This window comes from Suncus etruscus, chromosome 15 (genome assembly GCF_024139225.1).
Source record: "Suncus etruscus isolate mSunEtr1 chromosome 15, mSunEtr1.pri.cur, whole genome shotgun sequence".
Taxonomy (NCBI): Eukaryota; Metazoa; Chordata; class Mammalia; order Eulipotyphla; family Soricidae; genus Suncus; species Suncus etruscus.
In genome coordinates, this window is record NC_064862.1 from 84,913,083 (window position 1) to 84,931,618 (window position 18,536).

Sequence of the window (18,536 nt, forward strand, 5' to 3'; positions counted from 1 at the left end):
GGAGGGAGAGTGTTTGCCTTGCATGTAGAAGGACAGTTGTTTGCATCCCGGCATCCCATAGGGTCCCCTGATCCTGCCAGGAGTGGTTTCTGAGCTTGGAGCCCAGGAGTAACCCTTGAGCGCTGGTGGGGACCCCCCCCCAAGAAAAAATAGAAAAGAAAAAAAGAAAAGAAACTTCAACCAGGTGATGATAATGTAGCCAGTAATGCTATTGAGTTGCACACAGCAGACCTGGATTTGCTCCCCAGCATCTCAAGGTCTCCAGATCACTCCAGGAGCAATTCCTAAGCATCTCTGGGGGTGGCACAAAAACAACAATAAACAAAACATTTCTCCCTCTTTTGGGTACCAATCTATATATCGCACAGTATGTAGTTTTCTGGCACTCCGTATGGTGCACCGGAACTGCAGGAGTTATTTCAGAGCACAGAGCCATGAGTAACCTCTGAGCATTCAGGTTGTGGTAAATATATATATTAATTAAATATTAATTGAAATAATTAAATATATCATTAATCATATAAATTTAAAATAATACAAGTAGTAAACATATAAATACTATAAATAGATCATAGGATTAATATGATATAATTATGTCATATATAATATAATCAAATATATCATTATATATTATTATATATTTATAAAATAATATATAGATATAAGTCTATAATAAATAATATATTATATATGATTAACATAATTACATATATAATTAAATTAATATATGAAAAACAAGAAAATAACCTAAATCTCCACTGCACATGCGATCTGATCAGTTCCTCCGCTCCTTCTCTACTTGATCTGGAAAACACAGCAAAGTGGATCACCAGATCTAAGTCAAGAAGCAAAAGTTCTCTTTCTTTGTTTTTTTGTTTTTGTTTTTGTTTTTGGGTCACACCTGGCAGCACTCAGCGGTTCCTCCTGGCTCTACGCTCAGAAATCGCTCCTGGCAGGTTCGGGGGACCATATGGGATGCCGGGATTCGAACCATCGTCGTTTTACCTCCATGCTATCTCTCCGGTCCCAAAAGTTCTCTTTCTTTTTTTTTTTTTTTTTTTTTTTTTTTTTGGTTTTTGGGCCACACCCGGCGGTGCTCAGGGGTTACTCCTGGCTGTCTGCTCAGAAATAGCTCCTGGCAGGCACAGGGGACCATATGGGACACCGGGATTCGAACCAACCACCTTTGGTCCTGGACCGGCTGCTTGCAAGGCAAACGCCGCTGTGCTATCTCTCCGGGCCCCAAAGTTCTCTTTCAAGGCCAAGAAAGTGCCAGCTTGGAGCCTGCTGGAACCTGGCCCTTTAAGAATTCGGAGGGACCTCCCAGTGACGTCACAGGCCCACGGCTTTCCTCCCCCCGCGCGGCTGTTCGCCTTGGGGTTCCGCCAACCGCCTGAACTCTGGGCCCGGGCGCGGGTCGGCGTCCCCGCGGGCTCAGGGGCATCTGGAGGAGCGACTTTCTCTCCGGCCTTCGAGGGGGCCGCTCTGAGCTCCAGGGTCTGGAGCAGGTGAGCGGTTGGGGCGCCCGGGGAGGTTCGGGGGTGGAGGCCCCAGCGATGGGCCGGACCGAGCCGGGACAGTCGGATCTCATTGCGTGGACGAGCCAGGATCGATTTTAGGGGGCCAAAGTTTCATGGAAAGTCACAAGTCGGGGTTCCCAGAGCCTAGAGGGTCTCGTGGGGGAGCGGGGTTCGGGGCCCAGCACCCCTAATTGAACAAGGCGCAGGTGCGAAGGGGAAGAGGCGGTCGAGGGGGAACAAGGGCTTGAACAAAAAGTCATGCTTGAAGTTACCAAAAAAAATGAGAGGAAAGAACAGATCAAGGGATACCAGTGCGCCCAGGGGGGCTCCTGTGAATTGGGGCGCAGGGGCAGCCCCCTTGAGAGGGGGATCTGCCCCTTCGCCCTCTCCAGCTCTGCACCCCAGGAAGCATCTGGGAGACCCCGGCCTGGAAGGCGGGGTGGGCGCTGGCATGTGACCCAGGCTTCATCCCCTGCAACTTATTATTAGCTGAACTTCTTTTTGGGGTGTAAGGGGTTGGCCCACACTCTGGGACACTCAGGGACACTCCTGGCTCTGCACTCAGGAATCATTCATTCCTGGCAGGCTCAGGGGACTCGGCTAAACATTGAGCACAGATGGATGTGGCCCAAAAACAGACCGAAAAAGACAGATGGAGAGTGAGTGAGTGCATTCTACTGTGGATATTTTTTGATTTATCCAAAGGCAAAGCTCACCCTTCAAAACACGTTCCAGAGTGAAAGCTTGAAAGTCCCAGGAACCGGAGAGATAGCATGGAGGTGTTTGCTCTTGCTTGCAGAAGCTTAGTGGTTCGAATCCCGGCATCCCATATGGTTCCCCGAGCCTGCCAGGAGCGATTTGTGAGCGTAGAGCCTGGAGGAACCCCTGAGCTGCCGGTGTGACCCAAAAACAAAACAAAACTAACAAAAAGGAAAGTCCCAGGTTCTAGAGGAGATGCCACCACCTTGGCCCCAGGCCCCAGGCAACACCTTTCCTTGGTTCCTAGTAGCTTTTCTCTGTTATTTCCCAACTCTCCCCCCAGGGCTTTCCACTGAATGGGATTGCTGTTGCTACGGTGGTTGCCAAGGCAGGGTTTGGGGGTTGTTGATTGTCTCCCTCTGTTCCTCTCCAGCTGGAGCTGATCAGCTGGGGTGGGGGTAGGGGGTGGGGGGTGTTTCAGCCTTCTCTCGGTCTGCAGTTTAGTCCCTGCAGTCTTGTCTTTAATCCCTTCTTTTTGTGCCTCTCAAGACTCATTGCCTGGGGGGCCCTTTCCTGCCTGCCAGCTTCCAAACTTTAAAAAGTGTGGGGAGTGTCCAGATGGGAGCATCCCATATGGTGCCCGAGCCTGCCAGGAGCAATTTCTGAGCATAGAGCCAGGAGTAACCCCTGAGCGATGCCGGGTGCGACCCAAAAACAAAGCAGAAAACAAGTGTGGGGAGGACTTCACTTCCTCTTCAGTCCATTTCATACGAATTGGGGGGGAAGAGGCTGCAGCCCCCTTATGGAAATCTGGCTTCCAGGAAGTAATGGGGGAGATCCAGGACTTGTGCTTTGCTGGAAAGTCAGGGCCTGCCAAAGAGTTCTCATGCGGAGATGTGCCTGGAAAAAAAGACAAGAGAGTCAGAAGAGTGGGGCCCGGAGAGATAGCATAGTGGTAGGGCATTTGCCTTAGATGCTGAAGGCCGGTGGTTTAAATCCTGGCATCCCCCCCCCCCACACACACACACAAAAGAGACAGAAGGAAAGTGTCTGTTCTTTATACTAGAGAGAGTTCTGGTTTATCCTCAAGTAGAGCTCACCCTAAGACTCATTCCAGGGTGAAAAGCTTAAAAGTGCGCAAGCAACATGGTCCTTTGTTCCAATTTGGCTTTTCTAGGGTTTCTCCCAAGCTGCCCTCCTGGGGCTTTCCACTTGGGTGATTGCCAGGAGCAGGGTGGGGGTAGTTGAAGGTCTCTAATATTCTTTTAAGGCCACTGTTCAAGAGGGAGGGTTCAGGCCACTTTTCCTGCTGGAGCCTCTCTGGGAAGAGGGAGGGTCCAGCCTTCTCTGATCCTGCAGTAGCCCCAGGTCAAGGTGTTGTCCTCAATCCCAGTGTATCTCAAGATTTTGTTGTCCTGAGGTCCCTTCCCTGCCTGTTTGCTTCCAAACCTTGGTGTGGTACTTAAGGAGTGTGGGAAGCCTTCATTTCCTCTTCAATCCATTTCATTCCTATGGAAATTTTTTTTCTGGATGGGTTGCTTTATAGTATAACTGAGAGAGTCACTTTCCCCACTTCTGACCCAGCATTGATCCCTGACATTGTATAGGGCTCCCTATGCCCTCCAGGAGTGATTTCTGAATACCAAGCCAGGAAATCACCCTCTGTGAGCACGATAAGGTGTGGCCCCTAAAAAAGAAAAGAAAAGAAAAGAAAATTTAATGTAGAGAGAATTCTTTCCTGTGAATTATGTGGAAAAGGCTTTACTGGCTTCTCACACCTTATTCATAGGGAAGTTCATATTGAATGAAAACTTTACGTATTGTACGATTTGTGGGAAGACCTGAGCTTAACTCCTGACACCCGAAGTATTCCTAGAAGAAATCACATTAGAGAGGGGTCTTACTCATGTAAGGATTGTGAGAATTAATTTAATTCCTCAAAGCCAGTGCTTAGTCCCTGCACACAGGTCACTGCTAGCAGTGGGATTGGGGGAAGAAACATGACAGGTGGGCAGCAGAGGGTTTGTCCCCCCTGAGTCCCTGTGGCAGAGCCATTTCCAGGCTCAGTGCACTGCAGGGGGTACTGGTATGTTGTACCTCAGCCCTAGAGTCAGCCATTGTCCTAGGCACCCAGGGACTCAGGACTACTGTTTCCTTCCTGTAGAGAAAAGCCTACCATGTCCTCTTCACAGCCTATTTCCCAACCGAGTTCACAGGAGAAGATGATGAAGCCTCTGTCCTTGTCTGCCAACGTGGGTTTGAGCTGGTGCCCAGAGGTGTATTTACGCCCATTAGGGTATTTAAGGCCTGAGTGTAGGTACTCTCCATCAGGGCAGAGGTTTGTTTTCTTCTCTGGTATTCATGGCTGCATCTTTCCTCCAGGGATACCTGCAAAGGGACTTGCTGGTGCTGTTTGAATAATACAGATAGAACATGGAGCCTCACCATCTGAAATCCTGTTCCCAGGTAGGGGGAGAGTGTGGGCTCAGAGAGAGGGACAGGGTGGGAGGACAGGAGTGCACAGCCCTCCAGCATTGGGATGTGGCTCTTGGTGGGCATAGGGGGCCCTGTTCTGGGGGGCGGGGTACTGGACTCTGTTATTTGAGGCCACTTTTGTCCTACTTTGCTGTGTGTGGTTTGAGGGCCATATCAGTTTTGCTCAAGCCTGGCTCCTGAATCAGTTCTCTTGGGTCACACCTGGCAGGTCTCAGACCCTATGGGGTTCGGGGCTCCAGCACTGACTTCCTAGTAAGATGACTTTGTATTACGTTGCTAATGAAATCCTTGATCCAGGATTTCTGCCTAAAGCCTCGTTCCTGCCTCACCCAGGGAAAAGCTCTATTACTGACTTTTAGGTTTTTGTTTGTTTGTTTGAGTTTGTTTTTGTTTTGGTTTGGTTTGGTTTGGTTTTTGGGTCACACCCGGCAGCACTCAGGGGTTACTCCTGGCTCTATGCTCCGAAATCGCTCCTGGCAGGCTCAGGGGACCTGATGGGATGCCGGGATTTGAACAACCGACTTTCTGCATGCAGGGCAAACGCCTTACTTTCCATGCTATCTCTCTGGCCCTGACTTGGTTTTTGACCCCACAACTGATAGGGGATTCTCCTGGCTCTGCACTCAGGTGCCTCTCCTGCTCTTCGTGATTGAATTAATGGGGTGTCTTGAATTCTCTCTGGGGCAGTCAAGTACAAGGAAAGTTCCCTCCCAGCTGTTCTATAGTTCTTTTGTAATTTGCTGCTGCTCCCAGATGCCAGGCTGATGCCCTTGCCCTTGTCTCCTCGCTATTTTCACTCAGGACCCTTCAATTTGGGTCTCGCACACTTCCTGGGGTCCCTAACTCTCTCTGAACATTAATGCCTTACTGGAAACTATGTATGGAGGTCTTTTCCTGCAAGTGCTCTTCCCTGTGGGTTTTAGTTTGGTTTCTTTGTGCTGTGCTATCTCAGATTGTTTGCTTTTGTATAGATTTTTTGCAAATTGATGGTACTCAGGGCTTATTCTTGGCTCTGCACCAAGGATTTACTCCTTGCAATGTCAGGAGACCCTAGTTTGTGTCTGGGAATTACCCTGGGTTGGCCCTGTCTGTGCCCGCCCTGGCACTGTTATCTGTCCCTGTCCCTGTTTCTCATTATGTTGCAGTTCAGCTCTTTTGACCTTCATTCTGCAGAGTTTGGCTTCAAACCTGCAGCCACGGGCCCGGAGAGATAGCACAGCGGTGTTTGCCTTGCAAGCAGCCAATCCAGGACCAAAGGTGGTTGGTTCAAATCCCGGTGTCCCATATGGTCCCCATGCCTGCCAGGAGCTATTTCTGAGCAGACAGCCAGGAGTAACCCTGAGTATTGCTGGGTGTGGTCCAAAAACCAAAAACCAAAAAAAAAAACAAAAAACAAACAAACAAAAAAAACAACTGCAGCCACATTTCTTTTCTGTAAACAAGTTGTACTTTAAAAAGCCTACTTGTCTGCCTTCCTATGGCTTTGTAGCTCTAATAGGTAAATTTGAGCAAAGGGTCTTTTAAAAGAGTAAGATTGGGAATCAAGTAATTTTACCCTGCTCAAGGAGGGATTTGTTTAGTGGTAAACATGAGTGCTGATTCGGACAAACAGGTTTGACTCATTCACCAGCCTTTGAATTTTCCTTCCTTCTTTCTCGAGTATAAAGGGCAGAGATAGACTTTGGGTGCAGATTTGGGCTGGCTCTTTTTTTCAGTCCTTCTGCCTCAACATTGGAAGTTATTCCTTGCAGTGCTCAGTGGACCTAGTGATACCTAGGCATTGGCCCAGGTCTGTTTGAGTGCCTACCACTATTTCCAAGAGCCTTCTGAAAAAGTGTGTTCTCACATTATGTTATCTACAGGGATTTATGGAATCTGTCATCCAGAGGTACTTATTGATACATTGACTTTGTTGAAGGTTCCTCCTGAGTGGAGAGAACAGAGGACCTGAATCCCTTTAGGACACTAGGAGAACTCTTCTCTACTCCCGGAATTTGAGTGACCTTGGCGTTAACTCCTCCTGTATGTGCTGGCTTAGGACATGGTGACCTTCCATGATGTGGCCGTGAACTTCTCCCCAGAGGAGTGGCTGTGCCTGGATGCTTCTCAGAGAAAACTCTACAGAGATGTGATGCTGGAGACCTACCAGGACATGCAGACCATAGGTGAGAGCTTCCCATGGGTACCTGTGAGGGACAAACCCTTGGGGGGATCAAATATCAACCAGGGATCAGATTCAGCAGCAGACATGACTTTGCAGATCCCCAAAGTTGCACCCCTCCCCATTATCCTACCCTTTCAGGTCCTGGCATTATTTCTGAGATGAATCCAACTTTGATGTTTTAAATGTCATTTCACAGTCCTGAGAGATACTACAGTTTGTTGGGTATTTGTTTGTTTGTTTTTTGTTTTTTGTTTTTTTTGGGGGGGCCACATCCGGCGATGCTCAGGGGTTACTCCTGGCTGTCTGCTCAGAAATAGCTCCTGGCAGGCACGGGGACCATATGGGACACCGGGATTCGAACCAACCACCTTTGGTCCTGGATCGGCTGCTTGCAAGGCAAACACCGCTGTGCTATCTCTCCGGGCCCCGTTGGGTATTTTTTTGCCTTGGTTTGATCCAGCTCCATATTGATCTTATAAGCCCACAGCACTCATCCATAAGCATAGAACTAGGAGTCAGCCCTGGGTGCATCCCAAATTTTCCCAAATACAAGTCACTTAATCTTTATTTATTTAGTTATTTATTTATTTTGGTTTTTGGGCCACATCCGGTGATGCTCAGGGGTTACTCCTTGCTATGCACTCAGAAGTCCCTCCTGGCTTGGGGGACTATATTGGACTCCAGGGGATCGAACCAAGGTCTGTCCTAGGTGCAAGGCAGACACCCTACAGCTTGTGCCATAGCTCCAGCCTCATCATTTACTCTTTTTTAAGATTGGGGAAGCGCGCTTCGACACTACATAGGATTGATCAGGGCTTACTTCAGCCATTGGATTTAGGGACTACTCCTGGCATTGTTCGAGGATCACATGGGAAACTAGTGATCAAACTTGCATCAGCTCCTCTATGCAAGTCCCAACTCCCAATGAGTCCAACTTGAATATGAACAAGTTTGAGTTAAGTTTTGTTCACTGCAATTTTTTTTCTTTTTTGGTTTTTGGGTCACACCTGACAGCGCTCAGGGGCTACTCCTGGCTCTATGCTCAGAAATCACTCCTGGCAGGCTCTGGGGACCATATGGGATGCCGGGATTCGAACCACCATCCTTCTGCATGCAAAGCAAACACCTTACCTTCATGCTATCTCTCCGGCCTCTCACTGCATATTTAAGGCTGCACAGCATCAGCCCTTTTGATCTTCTTTGCCTGGTGTAGTGTTGGGATCAAACCTGAGGCTCCTGCATACAAAGCTAGTTTTCCTTTTGTACTGTATCCCGGGCTTTTGTTTGACTTTTTTTTGACTTATGATTGTTTTTTTGGGGGGACATCCAGTCGAACTGGGGCTGACATTTGACTCTACACTCATGAGTCAACCCTGGCAGGATGTGGTGGTGTTGGGGATCAACCCATGGGTGTCTCTGAGAAAGCTTAATGCCTTCCATGCTGTATTATCATTCCAACACCTAGTTTATTTGGGGTTTTTTTTTGGGGGGGGGCACTTGTAACAACTCTCAACGGTTACTCCTGGCATCCCCAGGGAACCACCTGGGACACTAGGGATGGAAACCAGCCTGCCTGCCACATGCAGTATAAAGATTCTCCTTGCTGTGCTATTGGTAGAGCCCTATAATTTTTTTATTTTGAGTTTTTAGGGTATACCTGATATTGGTCAAGGGTTACTCCTTGCTCTACATAGAACAGGAATTACTCCTTACATGCTTGGGGTACCATATGGGATGTCTTAAATTGAACCCTGGTCAGTCACATTGCAAGACAAACCCTCCATCTGCTTTATTATCACTCTGCAACCAGCTCCTCGATTTTAAGACATTTTATAGGCTTCTCATCCTGGCAGTATTTGCAGCTACCCTTGGTTCTGCACTCAGTGCTCACCTCTGGAGCAGCTCAGGAAATCACAGAGGGTGCCTTGATCGATGCACCCTGTGTTGTACTATTGCTCCCCCAACTATCATTATCAGGCCACCTCAGTTGGACACTTTCTTTGAAACCTGATCTCACCTTGCAATAATCAATGTGCGTATGGAGAGCTGAAATCCTGTTCTTCATTTGGTTCATGATTTGGCCTTTTTCATTAGGGACCCAGACTCATGCACAGGGGTGTCCTCCCCTTCCCTGTCTCTAACCATTAACCTTGGACAGGACATTGCAGAGTGAAGCCTACATTGATCTCCTGGTTGGAAGAAGGAGCCCTGGGAAGACTGCAGGAAGGCGTGTTGGCAGGTGAGGACAGGAAGAGCCCCCAGGCTCAGGTCCTTGGGTGTGTGCGAAGCTTCTGAGCACTTGTGGATGTGGGCACTGAGCAGTGTTTGTTGACTTTTTGATGTGGGGCCTCCTTTGCTCCACTTCATTGCTCTTGATACTGGGACCCACAATGATCTGGAGCTTTGCTGTTGTGGCTTTGCTCCTTCTGGAACCCTATCATTCAGCATTTAGAACAGATCCTGAGGTTCTTTGCCTTCATCCTTCATCTGTGCTTTCAGATGTTTGGATAACAGCCCCAAACTGCAGTGTCTTTCCCAGGGGCAGCTGTTCTGTGGGTCCCCTCTGTGTGTTTCCCCGCACTTGTCTTTGCCATTGCATCATTACTGGAGTTTTTGAGATTTCCCCAGGATTGTTTTTCTTTTTTTTTTGGTTTTTGGGTCACACCGGCCGCGCTCAGGGGTTATTCCTGGCTCTATGCTCAGAAATCACTCCTAGCAGGCTCGGGGAACCATATGGGATGCCGGGATTCAAACCTCCGACCTTCTGCATGCAAGGCAAATTCCTTACCTCCATGCTATCTCTCCAGGTCCCAAGAATTCTTTTTTTTTTTTTTTTTTTTTTTTGGTTTTTGGGCCACACCCAGTAACGCTCAGGGGTTACTCCTGGCTATGCACTCAGAAGTTGCTCCTGGCTTAGGGGACCATATGGGACACCGGGGTATCGAACCGTGGTCCGTCCAAGACTAGCGCAGGCAAGGCAGGCACCTTACCTTTAGCGCCACTGCCCGGCCCCCCAGGATTGTTTTTATTCTCTCTTTATTAGATGTTGTGGTTGTGGTTGTGGTTGGGCTCATGCCTGGCCTATGTTTCTCAAATAATCCTGGTGCACTAAGAGAATTTTATGTGATATCCATGATCGGACTGGGGCCACTGCTTGCAAAATAAATGCCTTACAAAAAAATGCTTACAAAATAATGCCTACAATGTGTCTGGCCCAATTCTTCTTTATTTTGTTTTGTTTTGGTTTTGGTTTTTCAGGCCACACCCATTTGATGCTCAGGGGTTACTCTTGGCTAAGTGCTCAGAAATTGCCCCTGGCTTGGGGGGACCATATGGGACGTGGAGGGATCAAACCGCGGTTCTTCCTTGGCTAGCGCTTGCAAGGCAGACACCTTACTTCTAGCGCCACCTCGCTGGCCCCTTTATTTTATTTTATTTTTTTGGGGGGGGGGACCACATCTGGCAGTACTCAGGGGTTACTCCTGGCTCAGAAGAGTATATGGAGTGCTGGGGATTGAACCCAGTTCAGTCTGGGGTCAGCCATTTTCAAGGCAAATGCCCTAGCAATGTGGTATTGACCTGGCCCTTTATAGTCTTGAGAATACTAAGAAATTTTTGTATTTGTTTTCCTTTGGGAGCAACCCAGTGATTTTCAGGGATTTTCTTGCTTCTGTGTTCAGAAATTACTCTTGGCAGTGCTTTGAGAGTATGTGGGATGCCAGGAATGAACTCTGGTCAGCCACATGCAAGGAAATATGTCCCCTGCTGTGCCTCCTCTCTGGCCCTCTCAAGTTTATTTTATTTATTTATTTATTTATTTATTTATTTATTATGTATTTATTTTTTGGTTTTTAGGTCACACCTGGCAGCGCTCAGGGGTTACTCCTAGCTCTATGCTCAGAAATCGCTCTTGGCAGGCTCAGGGAACCATATGGGATGCTGGGATTTGAACCACCGTCCTTCAGTGTTTAAGGCAAACACCTGACTGCTGTACTATCTCTCCAGCCCCTCAAGTTTATATTTTTGTCTGTAGTTTAAATGGTTGACAAGTGAGCCCAGCACAGCACTAATGTAGACTTTGTCAATCTCTTCATTGCGATACTCCTAACCTCTCTTCCTTTTCTGTAGGCTGATTTAGTTCCTGAAAACAACATGTAGTCCCTTTATTGTCTATTCAACCAGGTTTTATTCATTTATGTTTTTTTGGTTTTCAGGCCTCATCCATTAGTGTCCAGGTTAATCCTGGGTCAGTAGTCAGTAATTACTCTGGCATGCTTGGAGAGCCATATGGGATGCAGGGATCAAACCAGGCTCAGCAGTGTGCAAGGAAAACATCCAACTCTGTGAGCTATGTCTCATGGCCCATAATTCAACTAATTTTGTGTTTGTTTTGCTTTTGAGCCCCAGGTGGCTGTGTTCATGGGTTACACATGGATCTGTGCTCAGAAATTACTCCTGGCAGGCTAGGGGACTCTACGGGATGCCAGGGATTGAACGAGGGTCAACTGCATGCAATATAAATGTCTTCACCCTCTGCTAGTGCCTGGCCTCACAACAGATTCTTACATTGCATATTTGATTTGATTTTAGAATGCAGACCACCAATTGAGAATTTCGCCTTTCAGCAATTGACTTTGGGGATGGGATTGCCAAGTTCAAGTGAGATGGTAAGATTTTCAAATTATAAATTAATTAATTAATTTTCTGTTGTTGTTGTTGTTGCTTTTTGGGTCACACCCAGCACCACTCAGGCCTTACTCCTGGCTCCATGCTCAGAAATCGCTCCTGGCAGGCTCTAGGGATCATATGAGTGCCAGGATTTGAACCACCATCCTTCTGGATGCAAGGCAAACACCTTACCTCCATGCTATCTCTCCGGCCCCCTAAATTAATATTTTTAATATGGTGGGATATGTCAATGCCACAAACATTTATCATTTGTAAAATGGGCCCTTGGTTTCCAGCCCAGTCATCCCATCTGTGGTCTCTCTCTGCACAGCTTACAGGATCCAGAGCCCAGTATGGAGAGAAGTCACCTATTAGTTACACCTGACTGCTTAAATCAACTCAATACGTTTTCTAACCTAAAGATCTTTTTTTTTTTGGTGGGGGGTTGGTTTTTGAGTCACACCCGGCAGCGCTCAGGAGTTACTCCTTGCTCTATGCTCAGAAATTGCTCCTGGCAGGCTCAGGGACCATATGGGATGCCGAGATTCAAACCACCGACCTTCTGCATGCAAGGCAAATGCCTTACCTCCATGCTATCTCTCCAGCCCCTAACCTAAAGATTTTATTTATTTATTTATTTATTTTGGTTTCTGGGTCACACTCGGCAGCACTCAGGGGTTACTCCTGGCTCTATGCTCAGAAATCACCCCTGGCAGGTACGGGGGGTCCATATGGGATGCTAGGATTTGAACCACCATCCTTCTGCGTGAAAGGCAAACGCCTTACCTCCATGCTATCTCTCCAGCCCCGAGATCTTTTTCAGACCAAAGAAATTCTGTGATTTGTGGGGAAAAGTTCTTTGGAGGGAAGAAATACCATGACTTTGATTTGATAAAATGTTAGGTACAGTGTTTAAATTCACTCATTTTTTGGCTAGATCTGTATTCCAGTAGGAAAGTCTCTTCCTGTTGTACATGGGGATGAAAACATGGGACTCATCTTCACTACTGTATATGGGTCTCCAGCCACACCCAGTATGATCAGAGCACACAGCAGAGTAAACGCAAATAGTGCCTGTGCTATCTCTCCGGGGCCCTGCTCAAATATTTAAAATGCTGATATGACCGTTTCTTTTCTGTTGTAAGGTGGAGCCCACCTGGACTTAACTCATGTGCTCATAAGTACCACACTGAGCTCTAACCAAGCCCCAAATAAGGATGAGTTTTATTTTATGTGTGTTTCAATTTGGTACTTTTGGGATAGAATTTCACTTTCTTGTTTGTTCACTGAATTAGTAAAATAAAGACATTTTCATAACTTAGGACACTTGACATTCATACAATTAGCTCATTTTTACTAGTTAAAATAAAAAATGGGGGGCCAGGGCCCGGAGAGATAGCACAGCGGCGTTTGCCTTGCAAGCAGCCGATCCAGGACCAAAGGTGGTTGGTTCGAATCCCAGTGTCCCATATGGTCCCCCGTGCCTGCCAGGAGTAACCCGTGAGCACTGCCGGGTGTGGCCTAAAAACAAAAAAAAAAACAAACAAAAAAAAAAATTGGGGGCCTGAGCAAAGGTGCAGCGGTAGGGCATTTGCCATGAACACTGCTGACACAGGACGGACCTCAGTTTGATCTGCTGGCGTCCCTTATGGTCCCCCAAGACAGGAGCAATTGCTGAGCGCATAGCCAGGAGTAACCCCTGAGCATCACTAGGTGTGGCCCAAAAACCAAAAATAAGTAAATAAATAATACAACTGGACCGTAGCAATACAGTGGGTAGATATTTTTCTTGTGCATGGTGAACATGGGTTCAATACCTGATTTCCCAAATGGTTCCCCCAGCACTTTCAGGAATAGCCCCTGAATTCAGAGATAGAAATAACCCCAAAAGAAAATAATGAGAAAGAAAAGAAGAGGAGGGCCCGGAGAGATAGCACAGCAGCGTTTGCCTTGCAAGCAGCCGATCCAGGACCAAAGGTGGTTGGTTCGAATCCCGGTGTCCCATATGGTCTCCTATGCCTGCCAGGAGCTATTTCTGAGCGGACAGCCAGGAGTGACCCCTGAGCACCGCCAGGTGTGACCCCCCCCTCAAAAAAAAAAGAAGAGGAATCATGGAGCTAGTATAGCAGCAGAAAGTGCACTTGCCTTGCACACAGCTGGACCCGTGGTGGGTCCCTGGTATCCTTGAGCAGCATCAGGACAGAACCCTGAGTGTAGACCCAGGAATAGGCCCTGTGAATAGCTGGGTTTGATCCAAACACTTACAAAATAATAAAACATGTGACATACATAAGAGAAAAAAACCTAGGTGCACAGGGTTCATAGCTTCATGAACTCAGCCCTGACTATCCTTGAAGTACAGTATTTATTTTTTTGTTTTTTGTTTTGTTTTTTTGGGTTTTGGGTCACGGCAACGCTCGGGGGTTACTCCTGGCTCTATGCTCAGAAGTCGCTCCTGGCAGGCTCGGGGGACCATATGGGATGCCGGGATTCAAACCACTGACCTTCTGCATGCAAGGCAAATGCATTACCTCTATGCTAACTCTCCAGCCCCGAAGTACAGTATTTATTATTAGAATCCAAAAACATGCTGAAGAAATGAAAAACCGAACAGATGTCTGCTGATTTGTTGGCTAAGCTTTCTCTAACAAGGATTTTTGGAATCTTGCTGCAAAAGTGTCCTAAATAACTTCTTTCAAGGGGCAGGGTCAGAGTGAACACAGAACCCCACTAAGAAGTACTACTTGTGGGTGCCCTGTAGTTGGTCATTTAGGGTCCAGAAATCATTGTTTCTGCCTCTCTGGTCAGATTATTTATTTACCTACTTAAGCCCATTTCCTGGCTGAATGGCTTCTGGTCTCTAGAGACTTCCATTCATAGGGAGCATTGTTTTTCTGTGATAGATATCAAACATGCAGGGTGGTTTTGAACACAGAGACTCGAGGTGGAGAGGAGTTATTGGACTAATCGTGTGCTGTTCCATAGGGAAGCAGAAAGCCTCGCTGGGTCGGGAGTGATCCTGTGCTGTGGGACACAGTCTCGAGGGAACTGACCTGCCCGCATCGTAATGGGAGTAATGACTCGGGCCTCATCTGTTCTATGGTGGGCCAGAATGAAGAAAGCATCCTCGCTGTGGAGACCCAGTCCACTGGGCACAGCGATCCTGAGTCCACCATGCCTAGTCCCTGGACTCAGACCTCCACGGTGGGGTCACCTTGGGCCAAGCAAACAATAGTGTTTGCTCCGAGCCCCTCATGTCAACACATGGACATTCTCCGTGGAGTTGAGCCCCCGGCGTATAAGCAGTGTGAGGGGACCTTCCCATGTGCTCAGCGCCATGATTTGTCCTCAGACACTCTTACTACACAGGATCCTTCTGACTGTCAGCGAGGTGGACACACTCTGAGTCAACCTTCACACCCGAGTGATCCTAAGAAAGTCCAGACAGGAAAGAAACAACATCTATGCCCCGAGTGTGGCAAGGCCTTCTCTTACTCTTCGTCCCTTACTGTACACAAGAAAATTCATACAGGAGAGAAGCCTTATACATGCCAAGAGTGTGGAAAGGCCTTCACTCAGTCTTCACAGCTTACGATGCACATGAATGTCCATAATGGTGCGAAACCCTACACGTGTCAGGAGTGTGGGAAGGCCTTTTCTCGATTCTCAACCCTTCATGCGCATAAGAAAATTCATACAGGAGAGAAGCCTTATTCATGTCAGCAGTGTGGAAAGGCCTTCGCTCATTCCTCGAAGCTTATTAGGCACATGACTATTCATACTGGAGAGAAACCGTATTCGTGTCAGGAGTGTGGGAAGCTCTTCACCCAATTCTCAAACCTTTCCGCGCACATGAAAGTTCATACTGGAGAGAAGCCTTATTTATGTCAGGAGTGTGGGAAGGCCTTCTCTAATTCCTCCAACCTTAGTAGTCACATGAATATCCATACTGGTGAGAAGCGTTTTTCATGTCCGCAATGCGGGAAGGCTTTCATTAAATCCTCACAACTTTCGGTGCACATTAAAATTCATACAGGAGAAAAGCCTTATTCATGTCAGCAGTGTGGGAAGGCCTTCGCTCATTCCTCAAAGCTTATTAGGCACATGACTGTTCACACTGGAGAGAAACCGTATTCATGTCAGGAGTGTGGGAAGCTCTTCACGCAATTCTCAAACCTTTCTGTGCACATGAAAGTCCATACAGGAGAAAAGCCTTATTCATGTCCGGAATGTGGAAAGGCCTTCTCTCATTCCTCCAACCTTAGTAGTCACATGAATATTCATACTGGCGTGAAGCCTTATTCATGTCCGGAATGTGGGAAGGCTTTCATTAAATCCTCACGACTTACTGTGCACATGAAAGTTCATACAGGAGAGAAGCCTTATTCATGTCAGGAGTGTGGGAAGGCTTTTGCTGATTCCTCAAAGCTTATTAGGCACATGGCTACGCATACGAGAGAGAAACCTTATTCATGTCAGGAATGCGGAAAGTTCTTCACTCAATTCTCAAACCTTTCTGTGCACATGAAAGTTCATAACGGCAAGGTGTGTGGAAAGGCCTTCTCTCATTCCTCCAACCTTAGTAGTCACATGAATTTTCAGACTGGTGAGAAGCGTTATTCATGTCCAGAGAGCTGAAGGTGGTGCTCATTTTAAAATTCATAAAGAAGAGAAGCCTTATGTCAGGAGTATGGGAAAGCCTTCCTTTGAGCCACATTCCTTTTTAGGCACATGAAAATTCATACAGGAGACAAGCCTGGCTCATGTCAGGAGGATGGCAAGGCCTTTGCTCTTTCCTCATTCCTTGCTAAACACATGAATCTTCATACTGGCGAGAAGCGTCATCTGTATCAGGAATGTGGGAATGCCTTTGCTCACTTTTCAACCCTTTTTGTGCACAAGAGTATTCATACAGGAGAGAAGCCTTATTCATGTCAGGAGTGAGAAGGTCTTCATTCAGTTCTATTACCATACACTGCGCATAGACTTTCATACAGGAATACATCATGTCTGGAATGGGGGAAGCCTCACACCTTCCTATCAGGCCTTCATAAACATAAGAACATTCTGGAGAGAAGCTCGAGGTGCATAAGGAGTGCGGAAGGCCTTCACATGTGTTCAAACATTTTCATAGCTATGAAAATGATATCTCCTGGGTCTGAGCACCACTGTCCTGGATTCCATCACTTGCATGCTGTAGGGTAGTGCAGGCACCAAAATAGGTATGACTGTTAGCACAATCAGGAGTGATTTTGAGCACCTGAAAAAATAAAATAAATTTTAAACTGGAGAAAATCCTGACATGTAAGGAATGTGTGAAGGCTTTGTTTACTTCTGAGTGTCTTCTCTGCATAAGAAAATTCATATTTGGGAGTAGAACTATATCAAAGGTATTTGCCTTAGCAGCCAACCTGGGTTTGATCCTCAGCATCCCCTATGTTCTGATTCTGCCAGAAGTAATTTCTGAGTGCAGAGCCACAAGTATGGTCTGTGTACTATCAATATGGCTCACTCCAGGGAAAAAGTGCATACTAGAGAGAAATCATATATAATAGGAAGATGGGAGGCCTTCACTAAATTTGCTAATTATGCATATGAGATTTCGTACTGACCAAAGACATGGGTTTTTTTTGGGGGGGGTGGTTTGGGCCACACCCGGCGGTGCTCAGGGGTTACTCCTCTCTGTCTGCTCAGAAATAGCTCCTGGCACGCACGGGGGACCATTTGAGACGCCGGGATTCGAACCAACCACCTTAGGTGCTGGGTCGGCTGCTTGCAAGGCAAATACCGCTCTGCTATCTCTCCAGCCCCCAAAGACATGTTTTTTTAAGACATTCAAGTTCATAATTATCTCAATGTAGGAAAAGTTATACTTGTAAGAAATCTTATGAAAGTAAGGCTTTTGGGAAGGCCTTTGCTTTATATAGAGATAGATTAAGATTGCCATTCTGCAGTAAAGCCTGTTATGTAGATGGAATGTGGGAAGGCCTTCACTTCCTCCTCAAACTGTGTTAGATGACACAATCTACAGCAGAGAAGCCTATATATGTAAGGAATGAATGAAGACCTTCAATTCCCTCATACCCCACCCACCCCATTCCCTGCCTACCACCTTGACAGGCACTTGGCAGAGTTCAGTGTTTGCAGCATAGATATCATGTTCTCAGTGTTGGGTCTGTGCTTTGGATGTAGAGCTAGACCCCCTCCCTGACATCACTTGGATAACGGCAGCTGCAATCTTGGCTTCCCAATTTGTTTGTTTTTTCCTTTTTCTGTCCTTTTTTTTGCGGGGTGGTCACACCCAGCAGCGCTCAGGGGTTACTCCAGGCTCTATGCTCAGAAATCACTGCTGGCAGGCTCGGGGGACCATATGGGATGCTGGACTTTGAACCACTGTCCTTCTGTATGCGAGGCAAATGCCTTACCTCCATGCTATTTCTCTGGCCCCCATGAGTGCTGATTTGGGCAAGAACAGGTTTGTCTTTTATTTATTTTATTTATTTATTTATTTTGGTTTTTGGGTCACACCCGGCAGTGCTCAGGGGTTCCTCCTGGCTCTATGTTCAGAAATCACTCCTGGCAGGCTCGGGGGACCATCTGGGATGCTGGGATTTGAACCACCGTTCTGCATGCAAGGCAAATGCTCTACCTCCATACTATCTCTCTGGCCCCAACTGTCCTACTTCTGATGCTTTGGGATCAAAGGTGAACTAGACATTCCCCCTTGATTATGTTAAACATCCTCATGCAGAGATTATACTACAGATAAATGAGATAATCCTGTGTTGGTCTTTCTTTTAGTTTAATTCACTCAAGTGATCTTCCTGTCCTTTTGCTAAGGCATCATCGCTCCAGGTGATGTTCAGGGGCCATATGGGATGCTGGTGATGAATTCTTATGTCAGGTGCTTCCAAGGAAAATTCCCCTACTGTAGCCCCTTGCCTAATGCTTCAGTTTTTGAAAAAATGTAATTTAGGGGCTGGAGCGAT

The 18,536-nt window shown here is 47.0% G+C and overlaps 2 protein-coding genes across 2 annotated transcripts in view; one reads left to right on the forward strand and one right to left on the reverse strand.

Moving 5' to 3' along the window:
* The window catches only part of LOC126031149 (zinc finger protein 383-like), a 207,696-nt gene that overhangs the window by 127,571 nt on the left and 61,589 nt on the right, over window positions 1–18,536 (reverse strand). The window lies entirely within an intron of this gene.
* Window positions 14,511–16,185, forward strand: LOC126031152 (gastrula zinc finger protein XlCGF57.1-like). The gene has a single exon (XM_049789440.1). The coding sequence runs from the start codon at window positions 14,647–14,649 to the stop codon at window positions 16,183–16,185; it is 1,539 nt and encodes a 512-aa protein (XP_049645397.1). The 5' UTR covers window positions 14,511–14,646.